The sequence below is a fragment of the Erythrolamprus reginae genome, chromosome 5 (genome assembly GCF_031021105.1).
Source record: "Erythrolamprus reginae isolate rEryReg1 chromosome 5, rEryReg1.hap1, whole genome shotgun sequence".
Classification (NCBI taxonomy): Eukaryota; Metazoa; Chordata; class Lepidosauria; order Squamata; family Dipsadidae; genus Erythrolamprus; species Erythrolamprus reginae.
In genome coordinates, this window is record NC_091954.1 from 33,926,876 (window position 1) to 33,946,375 (window position 19,500).

At 40.9% G+C, this 19,500-nt stretch overlaps 1 protein-coding gene across 1 annotated transcript in view; it reads left to right on the top strand.

The window, feature by feature from the left end:
• LOC139167639 (putative lysosomal acid lipase/cholesteryl ester hydrolase) overlaps window positions 1-8,277 on the top strand; it is a 39,859-nt gene extending 31,582 nt beyond the window's left edge. The window contains exon 10 of the mRNA XM_070752320.1: window positions 6,545-8,277. Within this exon, the coding sequence (XP_070608421.1) occupies window positions 6,545-6,787 (243 nt within the window). The 3' untranslated portion in view covers window positions 6,788-8,277. The remainder of the gene's footprint in view (window positions 1-6,544) is intronic.
• The last annotated feature ends 11,223 nt before the right edge of the window (window positions 8,278-19,500 follow it).

Genomic DNA, 19,500 nt, shown 5'->3' on the forward strand with positions numbered 1-19,500 from the left:
GAATTAGAACTTTTATTGCTATTAATTAATTGCTATTGATTTAGTATAACTGTTACTGTGGGTTTGGAATTTATAGAATCTCTTTACATTTTGCTAACATAAAATACCACTAAATTTAAATTTGAAAATGTCAAGTTCTTCCACCCATACTAAAACAATCAAGAAGCAAACAACTGTCATTTCTTCCCCGCAAAGTTCACCACATCCATCTCCCGCACAGCAGACTTTATCTGCAACTATGTTCACCAAGGAGAAGGACAGGGAGAAACAACCATCTCTGGCTTCAATCCAAGAGACATTAACAACATTAAATGATTTTATGCTAAAATCTCAACAAGACGCAACACAACAGAGAGATGAAATTAAAGCAGAGATGGCGGAAATGAAAGTTGATACAGGTGAAATGAAAGACCAGATGAAGGAGATTAAGCAAGCCTTGCAAGATAATGAAGTACGAATGAAGGCAGTGGAAGAAAAGGCGGAAAAGGTGGAGAAAAGAATTGGTCACTTGGAGGACAAAGCTGCTTCACGTTACAGAGGGTATGATGAATCAATTACACATCTGGAAATGCAACGTGCGTCATATGGACTTCGATTTCAAAACGTAATAGAAGAAAAAGATGAAGATTTAAAGGCCATTATGGCTGACATTATTGGGAAAATCCTTCAGATGGACCCAGATGACATAAAAAGAGAAATCGATGAAGTCTTCAGAATTTCTAACAGCTATATTCGCCGTTTTAATCTTCCACGCGAGATTCACATCAAATTTGTAAGAAAAAGCATGCGAGATGATATATTGCATTGGTCAAGAGCGGGACAACTACAACACCAAGGCAAAGAAATAAAAATATTAAAACAAATCCCAAGACGTGTTCGAGAGATTAGAAGAGACTATCATTTCTTGACCAAACTTCTGATCAAAGAAAACATAACTTTTCGCTGGCTTATTCCACAAGGTCTATCATTGACATGGAAATCAACGAGATATAAATTGGAGAATCTAGACCAAGCAAGAGACTTTTATGAAAACAGTGGAATATGCGAAATGGAACAGATAACAAAAGAACTGGAAGCAATGCAGGCCGAAGCCATGGGGGCACTCGCACAAGTGGAGGACCAGGACCATGGGGCCAGAAGAAAGCAACCTCAACGCGAAACCAAGAAATACAACAAATGACTACATTGAGAGATTTAAAAATCTTTTCAGTAAATGTCAATGGACTTAATGAACCAAAAAAAAGAAAACAAATGTTTTCCAAAATTAAGAATCAAAAAGCTCAAATTGTGATACTCCAAGAAGTGCATATAAAAAAAAGTAATCGGAATTTATTGTTAAATAATAAAATTGGAAAGATGTATGCTGCGTTAGCAGACCAAAAGAAAAGAGGAGTGGCAATGTATGTTGAGAGTTCTATAAATTCCAAACAACTATATAGTGATGATGAAGGTAGAATTTTGATTGTCCAGATAGATATTGAACCCAAATCGCTTGCTATTGTTTCTATATATGCCCCAAATGATGACCAAATTGCATTTTATGAAAAATTACATCAAAAAATTTTAGAATTAAATTTGGAAAATATGTTAATTATTGGAGATTTTAATGCCATAACAAATAGACAATTAGACCATTCGGGGGTGAAGAAAAGTTGTAAAAAGAAAAAAAAGAATTTACTGCCCTCAACTTTCCAAAAAATGAAAGCAGAATTGCTATTGAATGATATATGGAGGGAAAGGCATCCTCATAGCAGGCAATATACTTTTTACTCAAACCCCCACAAAATTTGGACTAGAATAGATATGGTGTGGGCTCCCAAAACAACAGCAGAGTACATACAAGACGTAGAAATAGATGTTAATACTTGGGCAGATCATAATCCAGTTATAGTCTATATGAGAAATATTAAAAAACATCGCAATTGGCAAATGAATAGAAATATTTTGAAAGAGAAAGAATATAAAGAATGGATGGAAAAGGAATTAAAAATATTTTTTGAAATTAATAAAAATACAGACACCACCCCTCAGAACTTGTGGGATGCAACCAAAGCATACATAAGAGGATTAACAATATCCTATACTGCAAAATATAATAAAGAAAGAAAAAGAAAATATGAACAATTAATAAATGAATTAAAACAACTAGAGTTTCTATCACAACAAAATGTGAAAAATAAAGATTTGGGGAAAAAAATAAATTTAATTAAACATAAAATTAGATTACAAGAACAAAATCAACTATTGGAAAAAATAAAGAAAGCTAAGCAACAGTATTTTGAGCATGCCAATAAATCAGGTAGATGGTTAGCATATAAACTGAGAAAGCAGAGACAATCTAAATTAATTAGAAAATTAGAAGATAAAGATGGAATAATAAAATATGACCCAGAGGGAAAAGCAAATATAGTTCAAAACTTTTTTAAAGAATTGTATAAAGATGATAATATTGAAGAAGAAGCCGTATTTAAATACCTAGAGAGTGCAGAGTTACCACAAATAACAGAAGAGCAACAAGAAAAGATGGAGAGTCCAATAACGATGGAAGAACTCCTTATAGTTATTAAAAAGCAGAAAAACAACAAAGCCTCGGGACCGGACGCTATCCCGGCAGAGTGGTATAAAATAGAAAATGAAGTATTAAGAAATAATATGCTCCAAATTTTTAATGAATGTAGAGCAGATGGTAAAATTCCTAAATCATGGTCGGAATCTTTGATAACTTTAATTCATAAACCAGATACACCAAAAGAAAAAATTAAAAACTATAGACCAATATCTTTATTGAATGTAGATTATAAAATTTTTATAGCAATATACGCAGATAGATTGAAAAATGTGATAAACAGCAAAATTCACTCAGACCAAAATGGTTTCCTTCCAGGTAGACAAATTAAAAATAATCTTAGGACAATCATTAATGTATTAGAGTATTATGAGCAACATTCAGATAAAACATTATCTTTAATGTTCTTAGACGCGCAAAAAGCTTTTGATAACGTGAATTGGACATTTATAAAGATGCAATTAAATAAAATGAGATTCGGCCCCAAATTTGTTAATTTAATAGACGCTATTTATTCAGAACAAACGACAAAAATTATATTAAACAATGAACAATTAGAAGCGTTTAAAATAAATAAAGGAGTGCGGCAAGGATGTCCCATATCACCTCTTCTTTTCATTATGACTTTAGAAGCACTCTTAATAAAAATAAGATCAGATCCAAAGATAAAAGGTTTAACAGTTAGAAAAGAGATATACAAAGTCCAGGCCTTTGCAGATGATTTGACTTTTATAATGGAAGATCCGTTAGTCACAGCACCAAGATTAATCCAAACAATAGAACAATATGGCAAGGTGGCAGGTTTGAAAATAAATAAAAATAAAACAAAAATTATAACTAAAAACATGAGTAAAATACAAGAAAGCAATTTAGAATGTATTACTGGAATGCAAATAGTTAAAAAAGTAAAATATTTGGGAATATGGCTAACAGCCAAAACAATAACATTAAAAAATGATAATTATATAAAATTAATTAATGAAATTAAAAAGGATCTAGAAATATGGAACAATCTAAAAATATCATTTTTGGGAAGAATTGCTACGATTAAGATGAATATCTTACCTAAGGTATTATTTTTATTTCAAGTGATCCCAATCAATCCAGGGGCTAACTTTTTTAAAAACTTAACAAATGTGGTTAAAAAATTTCTATGGCAAGGGAAAAAGGCAAGAATTAAGATAAATATGTTAGAAGACATAAAAGAGAGGGGGGGTTTTGCGCTCCCAAATTGGAAACTATATTATCAGGCAGCCGCCTTAACATGGATTAAAAACTGGATAACTTTAGAGGATATGAGAACATCAATATTAGAAGGACATGACCTCATGCTTGGTTGGCATGCTTTTGTGTGGTACGATAAAGATAAAAACCATTCTTACTTTAAAAGACACACGCTGAGAAAATATTTATTTGATGTCTGGAAAGACATAAAGAAAAACCACTTTTTAACAATTCCAGATTGGGTTACCCCCCTGGACGCAATAATACATCCAAATTCTATTAATGACTCAAGAAATATAAGATATAAAGATTTGTTAGACAATCAAATGAAATTAAAATCTAGAATTAAACTACAAGATGAAGGGATACAAATTGATTGGTGGCATTACGCACAGATTAGATCCAGATACCAGAAAGATAGTACACTCTATATATTTAACAAAAGTAAAAACCTGTTAAGTGAGTTAATCACTAAAAACCACAACAGAGTAATTGGAAAAATATATAAATATTTGATTACCCACAAGAATATTGAATTAACATTAAAAGATAGTATGATACATTGGTGTAGAAACATAGGTAAAGAAATTGATTTAGATACATGGGAGAAAGTTTGGATGTGCAATTGGAGAATGACTAAATCAGTTTCTTTGAAAGAGAACCAAATAAAAATGTTTTATAGATGGCATCTCCCACCAAGTAGATTAGCAAAAATGTTCCCAAAGACATCACCTTTGTGCTGGAAATGTAAGAAAGAAATAGGATCCTATTATCATCAATGGTGGACATGTAATAAAGCTAAAATGTATTGGAAAATGATAGAAAAAATGACAAAAGAAATTACAAAGCAGAAAATAGATTTCACCCCGGAGTTTTGTTTGCTAGGAATTACTAACCAAAATTATAAAAAAGAAATTTTGTACTTGATTATACATATTTTTACAGCGGCAAGGATTATATACGCGCAAAATTGGAAAGGGGAAGATATCCCCAAAGAAGAGGGAGTTATTGCAAAAATATTAGACTGCGCGGAAATGGACATGATGACAAGACGCTTGAATGAACAGGAAGAAACCAAATTTTACGCAACATGGAACAATGTTTATGAATGGATAGATAAGAATAAAAAAATAAAGAAAGAAGAGTAGTAACAAGTATAGATATTTTAGATGATCTTTTCTTATCTTAGATTTAGTTTACATAGATAGAATAGAAATTTGTTTTTTCTAAAGATTTTTTGACTTGAAATTAATTAGAAACTTTTATATGACAGTTAATTTTTTTTTTTTTACTAGATATTTTTTGTATTAGTAGCATTGAATTAGATATTCAATTGTGTATTCCTTTTTCTGTATCTGCAATTATACTTTTGAGAAGAGCAGGGATGATACATCCCTACAATGTATGTTAAATGTTTGTAAGTTTGTTTGTCATTTTAAAGAAAATTAATAAAAAGATTTGAAAAAAAAAAAAAAGAATTTCTAAAGGGAGAGAGACATTAGACTACAGTATTATCAGATAACCAGTATATAGGTAGTTCTCGACTTATGATCACAAATGAGCCACCGTTTTAAAATGAATTTTGCCATATTTTATGACATTCTTTGCCACTGTTGTTAAGTGAATCACCATAGTTGTTAAATTAGTAACATGGTTGTTAAGTAAATCTGGCTTCCCTGTTGACTTTGCTCTTCAGAAGCAAAGTCAGTTACAAAGTTTGTGAATTTTGACCAGCAGCCTGCAATGGTTGTTAAGTGTGAAATTCAGTCATAGTCACTTTTTTCAATGATGTTGTAATTTTGAATGGTCACTAAATGAACTGTTATAAATCAAGGACTACCTGTAACGTTGCTGCTGCTTCTTTTGTTTTGTTCTTGTTTTGCAAATACAAAAATGTTCTTGTGAATGGCCATATCCTAAGGTAGTGATGATGTGTGTGCCTCTCTCACACACACATGTGTATGGGTGCATGTGTGCGTGCGTGATTTTATATATATAAACACGCAATCACACACACACACACACACACACACACACTATATTTTGGGACTATAAGACACATCTAAATTTACAGGAGGAAAACAAGAATGTTTTTGCCCCCCGCGCTTTGGATATTTGTCCTCCCAGGCCCCCAGAAACTCTCTGCAGTGCTCTGCACAACCCTTTTTCACTAACAATGGCCCAGTTTTGGGGCTCCCAAGCCCTATGCATGCTACGATTTTGCCCTCCCAAGCCCACAGAAACACTCTGCAGCACCATTTCACCAAAAACGGGCCCATTTTTGGCCTGCAGAGTACTTCTGGGGGCAGGGGAGTGCGAAAAGGCATCACAGGGAGGCTTGCAAGCCTAAAAATGAGCCTATATGCAGGAACAATAGAGATGAAACTTAGAGTGGCAATGTGATATAGGAAACAACTACAATAGAGAGAAATGATAGAGCTGCAGATAAGGTAGAGGTTCATCTGGCATGCCGGGTGGACCTGGAGGACGGGGATGGATCACGCCTTCTCCTCTCAGCTCCCCCCCACCCCCCAGTGTATAAGACACCCCTCCATTTTCAAGTAAATATTTTAAAGAAAAAGTAGCATCTTATACATGGAAAAATACGCTAGTTTGCCTCAGATGACTTGTTGAACAGATCTAGAGAACATTGGATTTCCAGTTGTTGCCAGACTACAACCAGTTTGCTCAGTGGTGAAATTGGAATGAAAATTTCTTTTGATTTTTTTAACCATTATTTTCCTTCTTCCTTAGCCAACACCACCTCCCTACAAAATGAAAGGAATGCTTGTTCCAACAGCCATATGGACGGGGGGCCATGATATCCTGGCAGACGAAAAGGACATTGCCATGCTGATGACTATGATCCCAAACTTGATATACCACAAGGAGATCCCAGATTGGGAACACCTGGATTTCATCTGGGGCCTTGATGCCCCACAGCGCATGTATAGAGATATGATTCAGATGATGAGGAAAGCTCACTATGCCCATTGATTACTTGAAGTTGTTGTCCCAAAACATTGATGCAGTTGTGAAAAGGAAGTCTTACCTACTATAGTATTATTCCAACACAAGCCTTCTTGCAATACCTTAAGAAATGGAAATTCTGCAGTTTTAATGGAAAGGCAGAAAATAGTGAATGAAACCAAATACTTTGCAATGCTGCTGTTCTTGCACTATTCAGACAGTTTTTGAAATGAGAGGAAGGGGTGAAGATTGACAGTTTATTGAATCTTGCTGATATCCATGATACTGAGGTTATGGAAGTTATTTAAAAATGGCTATCCATGTGTAATTTTATTTTTACTTGTTTTGCTGGAACAAATTCCTTTCAAAGTGCACTTAAATGTTGGTAAGTTTGCATAGTTTGGATATGGAATCAATAAGGATAATTATCATTGGTTTAAATGATATATCTATAAAACCTATTCAGATAATTTTTGAAATGAGAGGAAGAGAGGGTGGGATTGACAATTTATTGAACCTTGCTAATGCCCATGATACTTGTTGAGTTCAGATACTGAAGGGGCAGGAGACTGGCAGTGAGACTTCAGTATCAGTACTACTGGCTCGAATGACACCATTGCACCAGTAATAAAACTGGAGCTGCACACGCAGCACTGGGTCTCCAGCAGGCAGGTGTGCCTGTCCTTGGCGAGATTTTGCTTCTGCGCATGTGCAGGAAGCAAAATCTCACAAGGAGGCGCATGAGAAAAAGTTCAACAATTTTTTGTTTCTGTGTAGAAGCAAAATAATTGCCGAAATCTTGTCCACATGCGCACATCTTGTCCTCACAACATTTTGCTTCCTGCGCATGCGCAAAAGCAAAAATCTCACCGGGACACGCACGCATGCCCGCCATAAATCCGGAGCTACAGTGGGAGCAGCAAACCCTGCCTCGTTATAGTAAACCAGTATAGTATATAAACAACAGCCCCTGCCTATTTTTGGCAGGAGTTTAAATAGGGAGCCCTTTTGGAAAGGAGCCAATCAGAATTTGCCTGCTCCACTTCCTTATCGGACTGGAATAAAAACTTCTCAGCTGCTCAGGACGTAACAATGCTGAGGTTGTAAAAGCTACTGTATTTGTCAGAGTATAAGACGCACCGAAGTATAAGATGCACCTTAGTTTTTGTGAAGGAAAATAGGGGGGATAACCTGCCCACCAGGCTAGTGTCCTTAGTTGGGTCAGCTTCAGCACATTATTTTATCCCCTGGTTAGGGTTGGGAAAGTTTTTATTTGGAGTGAGTAGCAATGAAAAAACCCTGCAAAGATTTAGGACTGGAAAAAAACATCTTTCAGAGAGAGTAACAATGAAAAGCCTGCAAGCTGGGAAGAGCTGGGAAGATTGTTAGCACTGTTAGGGCTGGGAAAATAAAACTTCAAAAAAGCTACATCCAGAGAATAAGACACACCCAAATTTTCAGCCTCTTAGGGAGGAAAAAGGTACGTCTTATATCGAAAAATACAGTATTTAAAAACAGCTGTCCATGTGTGATTTTATTTTGCTTGTTTTGTGGAACCAATTACTTTCAAAGTACACTTAAATGTTGGTAAGTTTGCATAGTTTGGAATAAGAATAATTAGCAATGGTTTAATGTATATCTTTGAAATTTACATTGACATCTCATTCCAAAGCACACACTCCTTGTTTCCTTCATATTTGAAAGAAGCACTTGGAAAGCAATCACCTTGGTTCTCTAAAAACAAATCATCCTGGAAGGTTTTTACAGAGTAGATTTCCTGCCTTGTAATCTTCCTGTGGATTTTGCAACACATGCTTAAAGATGCACCTCTCCGAATAACAAATATTTTTGCTTATTTCAGCAGGAAAAGACTTGCCAGGTAGGCTTCTTAAATTGTAATCCTGGTTTTGGAAACAGGTACATGCCTTATATTTTCTGGTATATCTGGAAGGCTTGGGTGTTTTATTAGAGGGAGTGGGCATTTTGACGGCAATGGAGACTGTTCTCTTGGAAATAAACTAGATCTTTTATAATGAAATAAGTGTCAGCTGCCTCAATTGCTATCCTGAAAGTTTTCAACGTGTATTACAATTAAATACCAAATGAAATGGGTAGCTTATCGGTGGGGGAACCTATCTGTGGTGTTGGAAAGTGGCTTCATTGCAATGGAGCTTTTCAGCAACCTAAGAAGGCAATGCAGAACAACCTAGAGCAAAAATTGAACCCAGTGAGGAGGGCTGTTTTTCTGAAACTGCTTGGGTGAGATTTCTTCTTCCTAAGAATTTATTGTCTTGAATGCTTGACGAATACAGACCATCAGATTCAAAGCCTGTCATATAAATCTTTACGGCTGTGATAAGCCACACGGGGCATTATCAAGGAGGACTCAGCATTAAAGTCGCCTGAATATTTTGCCAGGGCAATTGTTCTGATTTGTTTTTCTTTAATTCTATGAAATTCAGTAGCTAAAGGGATGAAAATTACAATTGGGACTGCTTGAAAGAAATCAGGTTTCCCTCATTCAAAACAAGGAATCTTAATCTTATTATAGCATATTTTATTCTTACTACTTATAAAGTTTTCCCCAACCTGCCATTCCTTATGTGTATCAGATTTCCTACCTACAATTCTTGCCCATTTGAAATGCTATTTTGACAATTACGGGAACTGAACATCAACTTCTGTAGAGGGTACCAATACCATATGTAAAAACTGACTTGGGCCATACATTGTCCAACTGAGACTCCTAGTATTGTTAGAAAGTTTTTTAGCGCTGATAAACACCTGCTTAAACGTGCTTGGTTCTCGCGCTTGGCATCTCGGAGAGGGGCAGCATATAAATCCAATAAATAAATAAAATATAGATGTCTGAAACCTAAGTTCTATTTTCCCTCTTCCCGCTCTACATAGGCTTTGAAGCTTGACAGATACCTTCTAGTAGGGTGGGCATAATCTGTTACATTTTAAGAAGCAAATTTAAGGATTGGGGCTTACTGACAACCAATATGGTGTAGCAGTTAAGGTAGTGGCTTGCAATGGTGAGATCCAAGTTCTAGTTCCTCATTCACAGAAATTCAATGGTCTATTCTTAGCCCAGTCATTTTTCTGTTAGCCAAACATCCCCCAAAAGGGCTGTTCTGGAGAAAACTGTACGAAGCACTCTATAATTCTTTCTTGAGCTCCTGTACTAAAAGCAGGATGATAATGGTAAATTTTCATGGTAAACTGTATCATGAAATGGAAGCGTGCTTACCTGATGTTGCAGGTGGCATGCAGAGCCATATCAGAGGGCATGTGAGACATTGCCCTATGTAGGCTGCAACACACTGGGCAGCTGATATTTGACCTTGAGAAAGACCGTTTCACCGCCCGGAAGCCCCAGGGTGCATCCAACAGACAAAGCGGACGTTTGTAAAATGTACTTCCAGTTTGCCCGTTATGTGTTTTTTGCACACTGGAGGGTTCAGAGAAACTTCCTGAAGCCCCAGGGTGCAAAAAACAGCACAATGACAAACCGGAAGTGAATTTTCCAAACTTCCGGTTTATCCGTTTGGCCATTTTTTCACCTTCCAGGCTTCAGTGAGGCCTGTGCGCATGCCTGGCGTTGGGGGGGGGGATTGTGCGTATGTTTGGGGCCAGAAAGGTTTGGGTGCACATGGGGGCGGGAGGGAAGGGGTGTGAACATATGCATACTAACATACATCTTTTTGCACATGAACCAAAAAAGGTTCGCCATCACTGTTATAGAGAGTAGACCAGTGTTTCCCAACCTTGGCAACTTGAGGATATCTGGACTTCAACTCCCAGAATTCCCCAGCCAGCATTCACTGGCTGGGGAATTCTGGGAGTTGAACTCCAAATATCTTCAAGTTGCCAAGGTTGGGAAACACTGGAGTAGACAACCAGAGCTAGTTTAGTGGTAAGATACCAGGATAGAAATCAGAAAATTTGAGTTCTCATTTTGCCTTAAGTATGTGACTTTGAGTCAGTCTCTTTCAGGCCATGACATCAGGCTCAGGCGACAAGGTGGTCAGTCAATTCCTGCCCAACCAATGTATCAATCTTGGCTGATCTGGGGTAGAGGCGGAACACTTGTGGGAAAAATGCTATGAAAAAAAAAAAGAGCATAAAGAGGAACCCAGATCTGTAGGTTGAAGTTTGATATGCTGGCTGTAAATCACTTAGAGCAGTGGTTCTCAACCTTTCTAATGCCACGAGCCCGTAATACAGGTTCCTTGTGTTGTGGTGACCCCCAACCATAAGTCAAGTGCCAATTCTCCCAACAGAGCTTTAGGCTGATTAGCAGGAAGGTCAGCAGGACCCCCCACTGTAAACGCATGATTGGTCAGATTGTAAAAATATGTTCCAAGGTGCCAGAATAGAAGCTTCAGTTCCTAACACCATGAGAAATTTGTCTTTTCCCATGGTCTTAGGAGACCCCGTGAAATGGCCATTCGACCCCCAAAGGGGTCCCGACCCCCAGGTTGAGAACCACTGACTTAGTGCTATAAAGCACAATGAAGTATACAAGGTCTGTTAGAATGAAGTATACAGGGTCTGTTAGAAAAGTATCCAGCCTTTGGCCAGGGGGAAAAAAACGGGCATACCTAAAGCATTGGAAACCTAATCACCCTTGAAGTAGTCTCCTTGGCATTCTACACACTTCTCCCAGCAGTGCCGCCATTGTTGGAAGCATTCCAAGAAAGCCTCTTTCGGAATGGAGTTTAGCTTGGCTGTCATTGCAGCTATAATGTCCCCTCTTGTCTGAAATTGTGTCCCTTTCAATGACCTCTTGAGTATGGACAGCCATAAGTCGCAGGGAGCCATATCAGGAGAATAAGGAGCCTGTTGAACCACAGGAGTCTGGTTTTTCAGTGAAAAAGTCTTAACCAAATGTGAGGAATGTGTTGGAGCATTGTTATGATGGAGGCACCAATTTCCTGTTGACTATAACTCCGGTCTCTTGCGCCGAACATCATCACGTAGGTCAGAGGTCCCCAACCGCCGGTCCGCGGACCGGTACCGGGCCGTTGGGGGTTTTCAGCCGGTCCGCGGCGCCAGGGCCCCCTCGGCCTTTCCGCACCACCAGCGGCGCTCCCCCCGCCAGCCAGCCAAGCCCCGCGCCCGCCGGAACCGGCTCCTCGCTCTCCCCCCGCCGCCCGCCGCGTTTGCAGGAGGTGGGGAGGGTCGGGCGGCCCGCCAAGGCCAGGAGGGACGCTGCTGCCCCCCCCTTCCCTCTCTCCGCCCGCCGCTGCACCTCCTTGACGCCGAGAGGAAATGCCAGCAAAGGCTTTTCTCAGCGGAGGTCTTCAATGTCGGGGGCGCACGGGTGGTTGCACGCGCTCCCTATCTCTCTGCTAGCCCACTCGGAGTATTCAAAATAAGAAAAACCTTTGCCGGCGAAGGCTTTTCTTATTTTGAATATTCCGAGTGGGCTAGCAGGGAGATAGGGAGCGCGTGCAACCGCCTGTGCGCCCCCGACATTGAATATCACCTTCGCCGGCCCCACCTCTCCTGCAAACCCCCTTGCTGAGAGCCCGGGGCGAAAGTGCTCTCGCAAAGGTGAGGCGGGCAGGGCGTGCGCGCGTCACCGCTGAGAAGAACGGAGAACGAGAGTGAGTGAGAGCAACAGACAGCAAGATAGAAACATAGAAACATAGAAGTCTGACGGCAGAAAAAGACCCCATGGTCCATCTAGTCTAAGATAGAGAGAAAGTGAGAAAGAGAGAGTGAGAGAAAGGGGGGGAGAAAGAGATAGCAAGAGAGAGAACAAGAGAAAGAGCGTGAGAAAGAAAACAAGAAAGAGTGAGAGAGAGAGAAAGCAAAAGAGACAGAAAGAAAACAAGAGAGAGAAAGTGAGAAGAAGAGAGAGAAAGAGGGGGAGAGAGAGAGAGGGAGAGGGAGAAAGAGAGAGGGAGAAGGGGGAGAGATAGCAAGAGAGGGAGAGAGAGAAAGAGAGAGGGAAAGGGGGGAGAGATAGCAAGAGAGGGAGAGAGAGAAAGAGAGAGGGAAAGGGGAGAGAGGGGGGAGAGAAAGAGAGAGGGAGAGAGAGAGGAGATAAAGGAAGAGGAGAGAGAGAAAGGAAGAGAAAGAAAGAAAGAGGGATAGAAAGAGAGAGAGAGAGTGAGAGATGCTCAGTGAGCCTTTCTTTGAAGTTGCCTTTCTTTCTTTCTTTCTTTCTTTCTTTCTCTTTCTTGCTTTCTTTCTTGCTCTTTTTCTTTCTCTCTTTTACCTTCCCTTCCTCTATTTCTTCTTTTCTTTCTCCTTCCTACCTTCTTCCCTTACTCTCCCCTTTCATAAGTTTCCTTGCTTCCTTCCTCTGTTCCTGTCCCTTCCCCCCTTCTTTCTTCCTTTCCTCCCTCCATTTCTTGCTTTCCTTTTCCTTCCTCCCTTCTTTCCTCCCTCATTCCCTTCTTTCACTCCTTCCTCTCTTACTCTCCCCTTTCACACCTTTCCTTGCTTCCTTTGCACCCTTCTTCTGTTCCTGTCCCTTCCCTCTTTCCTTCCTTCCTTCCCACCCTCCGTCCATTCATTCACCCATTCCTCTCTTGATCGCCCCTTTTACGGCGCCGCTGACAGCTAGCTCCCCCCCCCCCACCGGGCCATGGAAAACTGGTCTAGCTTAAAGCCGGTCCCTGGTGCAAAAAAGGTTGGGGACCTCTGACGTAGGTGATAGAGGACATCCCTGTAGTATTCTTTGGTGATTGTTCGACCCTGTGGTGTGTACTTGTGGTGTACCACACCACGGGAATCAAAGAAAGCAGTCAGGATCACTTTGATGTTGCTGCGCACTTGGCAGACCTTCTTTAGTCTTGGTGATGTGGAATGCTTCCACTGCGATGACTGGGATTCGGTTTCCGGGTTGTACCTGTACACCCAGGACTTGTCACCAGCGATTATGGTGCTCATGAAGTTGGAGTAACTGTTTGTGGAGTTCAGCATGTCCTGTGAGACTTCAACATGACGTTGCTTTTGCTCGGCCATCAGCAGCTTCTGCATGAATTTCACCGCCATTCTCTTCATGGCCAAATCTTGTGCTGAAAAAGTGCTGATGCGCACCTCTTCCACAATTTCTCAGATAGTCATACAATGGTCCTGCATCACCACAGCAGTCACTTTGGCAATGACCTAGTCATTTCGGCATGTTTATGGCCCACCGGAGCGTGGCTCGCTCTCCACCGATGTGTGGCTGTCTTTAAATCGGCTGTACCACTCCTTAATCTGTGTGATGCCCACACCATCATCACCGAAAGCCGTCTGAATCTTCTGAATGGTTTCCACTTGGCTGTTGCCCAGTTTCTGGCAAAATTTGATGCAGTAGCACTGCTCTAGTCGTTTAGTCATTTTCACTGCAATGAAAAACTAATGACTCACTACCTCACTCAAATGCTGCTTGCCAGCAAGACACTATCGATGGGGGGGGGGGGGAAGAATTCACACATGCGCATGAAGGTTCAAGGCCGGCTCATGCAAGCGCGCTTGATTCAAATCCATCAGGTTTTCACACAAAAAAATAAGGTTGGATACTGAAAAATACTTGGAGAGTTAACTGGTGAAATTAGCAGTTGTTTATTCGACTAGAGCTGACAGGGTTAACACAAATGGGTTACAGTTAAAATCGTTCTAAAAGAAAGTGCCACGGTTTTGTATTTATAGGGTTCACAAAGTAACAAACTCTATCTGACATGGTAACAATTCTCCCCCCAAATGAAGTTACCAATCAGGACGGCTTAGGAGGCTCCATGCAGATTCTGAACTCTGGAACCTTCTTCATGAATATTTAACACCCCTCCCCTCTTAGTTCAGGAGAAGGTCAGTTAGCTTAACCATGTGACGAAGTCGTCCAATCTGCTGGGTCTGCGACTTTCATGCTCAGACCTGCGCAGATCATTCAAAACTTGGATATAGGGCTAAGAGGAGGTCGGCTCCTCTGAGCTGCTGCTGAGAGCTCCAGGCCTTGCCTGTGGAGCTCCTCTATCCGAGGAGTCTGCAGCCATGCCGCTGGCTACCAGGGGAAGAGATCCTGCACCGCTGGAACACCATTGAAGACCTGGTAAGTCCAAGGCTATTTCGAACTTTTCTGAGCGGGACTGTGAGCGGGTTTGTCGGGCTGTGTTCCCTGTTAGGAGCGAAAAGTGAGTGTTTTTAGACAAGTTGCTAGGATGTTGTTCTCGCAGGGCTGAGGACTCTAAGCGCCATCGGAGGTGATCTATGTGACGCCTCCAAGTCCTGCCATCTTCTAGTTTTACAGAGTATGTTTTAGGGGCTAGTTTCTTAGTGATGGTTCCCTTAGCCCAGTTAACTCCCCCATCGAAGTTCCTTGCAAAAACCTTTTGCCCCAATTCCAAAGACCTTTCAGGGGACCTATGAGTTTTTTCTTGGGTGTTGGCATATTCTGGGTGCAATCTATCTAATGGGGATCTTAACTTTCTCCCCATCAGAAGTTCTGCTGGCTTTTCTTAGTTATTGCATTGGGGGTGATGTGTTGTGATAGTAGGATACTATCCAAACGTTCTTGGATTTCCCCCGGTTCAGACCTCTTTAGAGCCTCTTCTGCCACCCTTACGAGCCTTTCTACCAATCCGTTAGCCCAAGGCGCATGGGGTGAGATGAGGGCGTGCCTGACCCCTAATTGAGCTAGGAACAGCTCCATCTGTCTTGAGATGAACTGAGGCCCATTGTCTGATACCAAGATGTCCAGGCAACCATGGGTAGCAAAGAGTCTACGTAGAACCTTGATAGTGGCGCAGGAGGTTGTGCTTCCCATAAGGATGATGTCCACCCATTTAGAATAAGCATCCACTACTACCAGGAAGGATTGGGAATCTACTGGCCCAGCAAAATCCACATGGACACGTGACCAGGGGCCCCAGGGTGGTTACCAATCTGTTGGCTTGGTTTTAGGAGGGCTAGGCCTAGACTCCTGGCAGGGGGAGCAGGTGGCCACCCACTGCTCAATGTCCTTGTCTAATCCCGGCCACCATAGGTGCCCTCTAGCTAGGGCCTTCGTCCTAACGATTCCAGGGTGTCCTTTATGCAGCATGTTCATTACTTTCCCCCTTAAACTCTTGGGCACTACTACCCGGTCTCCCCACAGGATACAATCCCTCATGATGGTTAACTCTTGCTGTTTATCTGTGAATTCTCTAAGGTGAGGGTCCTGGCCCTTTCCTGGCCACCCTCTAAGAATGTATTGCATGACTGTATGTAAGACTGGGTCTCTCCTGGTTTCAGTGGATATGTCTTTGACCGTGACAATGGGCTGGTCTACTAACTCCAGCAGTAGCACCTCACTGGCTGGTGCAGGGTCCTCTACTGGTTGCGCTATGGGGCAATGACTCAGAGCATCAGCATGGTCTATCTGAGACCCTGCCCTGTGTTGCAGTGTGTACTGATAAGCAGCTAAAAAAATAGCCCACCTGGTCATCCTTGGTGACATGAATGGTGGGGTCAGTTTGTTGTTGACTAGTAAGCCCAGTAGTGGTTTATGGTCAGTCACCAGTTCGAATTCTCTTCCAAAGATGTAATTATGGAATTTCCTAACTCCTGTCACTAAGGCCAGGGCCTCTCTGTCAAGTTGGTTATAGTTCCTCTCAGCATTAGAGAGGGTTCTGGAGAAATAGGCTATGGAAGCCTCAGCCCCATTGGGCAAGATGTGGGCCAATACTGCACCTACCCCATAAGGGGAGGCATCACCTGTAAGCTGTGTTGGTAGGGTGTTATTGTATTGGATTACCACGCTATGAGAAGTTAGAAGGTATTTTATTCTCATGAAAGCTGCACGTTCACTGCTTCCCCATCTCCAGGCTGCTCCCTTGTGTAGTAGTCTGTGCAATGGCTCAGCTGCGGTAGCCTTCTGTTTTAAAAAAAACAGAGTAGAAGTTAAGGAGTCCTAGGAATGTCTGAAGCTCTATCTTATTTCTTGGCTCAGGGGCTTCTCTGATGGCCCTTATCTTTTCTAAGGTGGGGTGTATGCCTTCACTGACGATTTTGTACCCCAAAAACTCTACACTATCTGTCCCCCACACACATTTATCTGCCCTTAATTTCAATCCAATTTCTCACCCAGTAACTGGGAAATTGAGTCCAATTCCAAATCCAGAAAGGCCACACAGTCTTGAACAGGGAAACAGCAAAACCACGATCTTGAAGAAATGATGAATCAGATAAACTTCCACAAGGCTAAACTAGCACGCTGCTCTTTTTATCTGTAGCACTAATTACAGCAGCCCCACCCAACCACAGGTGGCCTCACTTATCTCCTGTAATAATCCTTCAGTTGTTCTCTCCTATGCATCACTCTACGCATGCATGGGTCTGTCATACGTTCTTGTTCAGAATCCACGGATGATAAGGATGATTGATCTCCTCCTGGGCTGTCTGCCAAACTCCCCTCTTCCCTGCTACTCACACTTCCTTCGTCAGAGGAGCCTTCGTCGGGAGATTCTATCGGGAGCAAAATAGGCCTGTGGCATGTGGATGTTTCCCCCACATCCACCTCCACATTCCTTGGGGCAGGAACTGGGCCAGAGCCAACCACAACATTCCGTATGTATAAAATCCTTTATTTTTTTCACTGTTCAGGGACCCTCTTTGTTATGAAGCAGTGAGCCACTGATCATTACAGTAAGCATGGATCTTCTCGGTCAAAAGCAAGAGAATCAAAGTCACATGAAGCGGAGGGATGAGATTTTTCCCTCTCCCATCCTTTTATCACCCACTGTTTCCTGACACCTCATTTTACCTTTGTACTGTATTCCTTCCAACTCAGCAGAGAAAATTGTCTAGGACTTTAATCACAGCCAGGTAAAGTGAACATTGTATTAGCATTCCTCTTCTGATTACACAGTTTTAATGGCTCCAATTTCAGCTTCTTTTTCACGAGGGAGATTTAAAGTTTCACTTTGTTTTTTGTTTTTTAACATTGTAAAATATTGGCTGTTGGGAAACAATAACATACAAGAATGACAATGTAGGACTTGCAGTTAATTGAAAATACCCATCTGTGCTGCATTCTCTGAAGACACAAAGGTCCTTTCTTATATAAAGGCAGCCCTCAACTTACAACTGATGACTCAGCAACCATTTGAAGTTCCAATGGATGACCTACCAGGTGGGTGGGTGTGAAGATCTGAAGGTCGACTGCCCCCCAATCATGTGACCACTACTTTGAGCTCTTGGTGATGAGGCTGCATTTGCAGCCATTTGCAGCAAGAGCCATGGTGATGCAATAGTTAAAGTGCAGTACGCAGGCTGCTTCTGTTGTTGGCTGCATGCAGTTTGGCAGTTCAAATTTATTAGTTGGACAAATCGCACCAGGCTCAAGGTTGACTCCATTCTTCCAAAATGGGTAAAATGAACAGCCAAGGGGAACAAGAGGCTGACTCTGTAAACCACCTAGAGACGTTTACAAAGGACTGTAAAGCACTGTGAAGCAGTATATAAGTCTAAATGCTATTGCTATCTTGTGCTCACATGACTGCGTTTAACAATGGTTTTGCCAAAACCTGATATTTACTTCGTTTTCAGCAAAGTCTGCCCATTCCAAACCATGAGTTCACTTAACAACCAGTGTTTACATAATGACCATGGCAATTGTTTCACGGGTGTTTTTTTCCTTAATGACCACTGCAAAGAAAGGTCATAAAATTGGGTCAGTCATGTATCCAATCTGCTTTCTGACCATTACAAGTTATGACTATGATGGGCAGATTCCATTACAGTCATAACTCAAAGAATGGAATGGGGAAAAAAAAGATGACCAGTGGATTAAAGCCATCTTGTACCATCTCAACCTTAGATATGGGATTTTTTTTTCCTGTATCATGAAATGGGACAAGAAACAGATGCTGGTGGACACCTCTTTGGGCACATGCCATACCTGTCAACCCACCTGGTTTTATGTCAGATTTTTAACAGGAACTTGGCATGGTGTTAAACAAGCCACCAACATCTAGCAGCAAAAATGCTTTTGTAAAATGGAGGCTAATTGCAGTCAAATGCTTCTTTTTCTGTATGCCCAAAGCTTTAGAAAACAGGTATGTCATTCAGGATGCTGCTTATAAGCGCTATGTGCTTAGAGCTCAAAGCATTGTTAGAGACTCCACAAACCCACTTCACAGTCTTTGAAGTATTTCTAGTAACTTCCAGATTCTGTAACAGTTTTGCTCCCAATGCCATCCGTCTGGTAAATGCCCAAGATTCATTTTTCTCGCCATGTACATGTATACATCCGAACTAGACTGTGTTATTTCTGTCATATCATATATGTGGGTATATGCATAATTTTGTATTTATTTGGTTTTTTTGTCATTATTGTATTAGAGGTGGAGACCCTTTAAGAGTTGTATGTAACATAATTTCATTTTAATGTATGCCAATGTGTACATTCAAAGTGGCAATAAAGTATTCTAAAATCTAAGAACAGGAAACCATAATGGAGTGTTTCTCAAACTTTTTCTTTCATTACCCAAAATTGCTTATTGGAAAGTCATTTTTACCTAATATAGGTAAAACACTTTAAGTCAATTTAAAAGGTCCTGTTATGATTGTGTAATGGATTTGTTCTGCAATATCCTAAGAACTGCTTTTAATCAATTTTGGATAATAAATCCACAGTTGGGATACACTACAATAGCCCTTAGACCTATATATTCCTTCATCATGCTTTATAGCACTCTCTAAGCGATTTACAGCCAGCATATAAACTTTGACCTACAGATCTTTGTTCCTCTTTATGC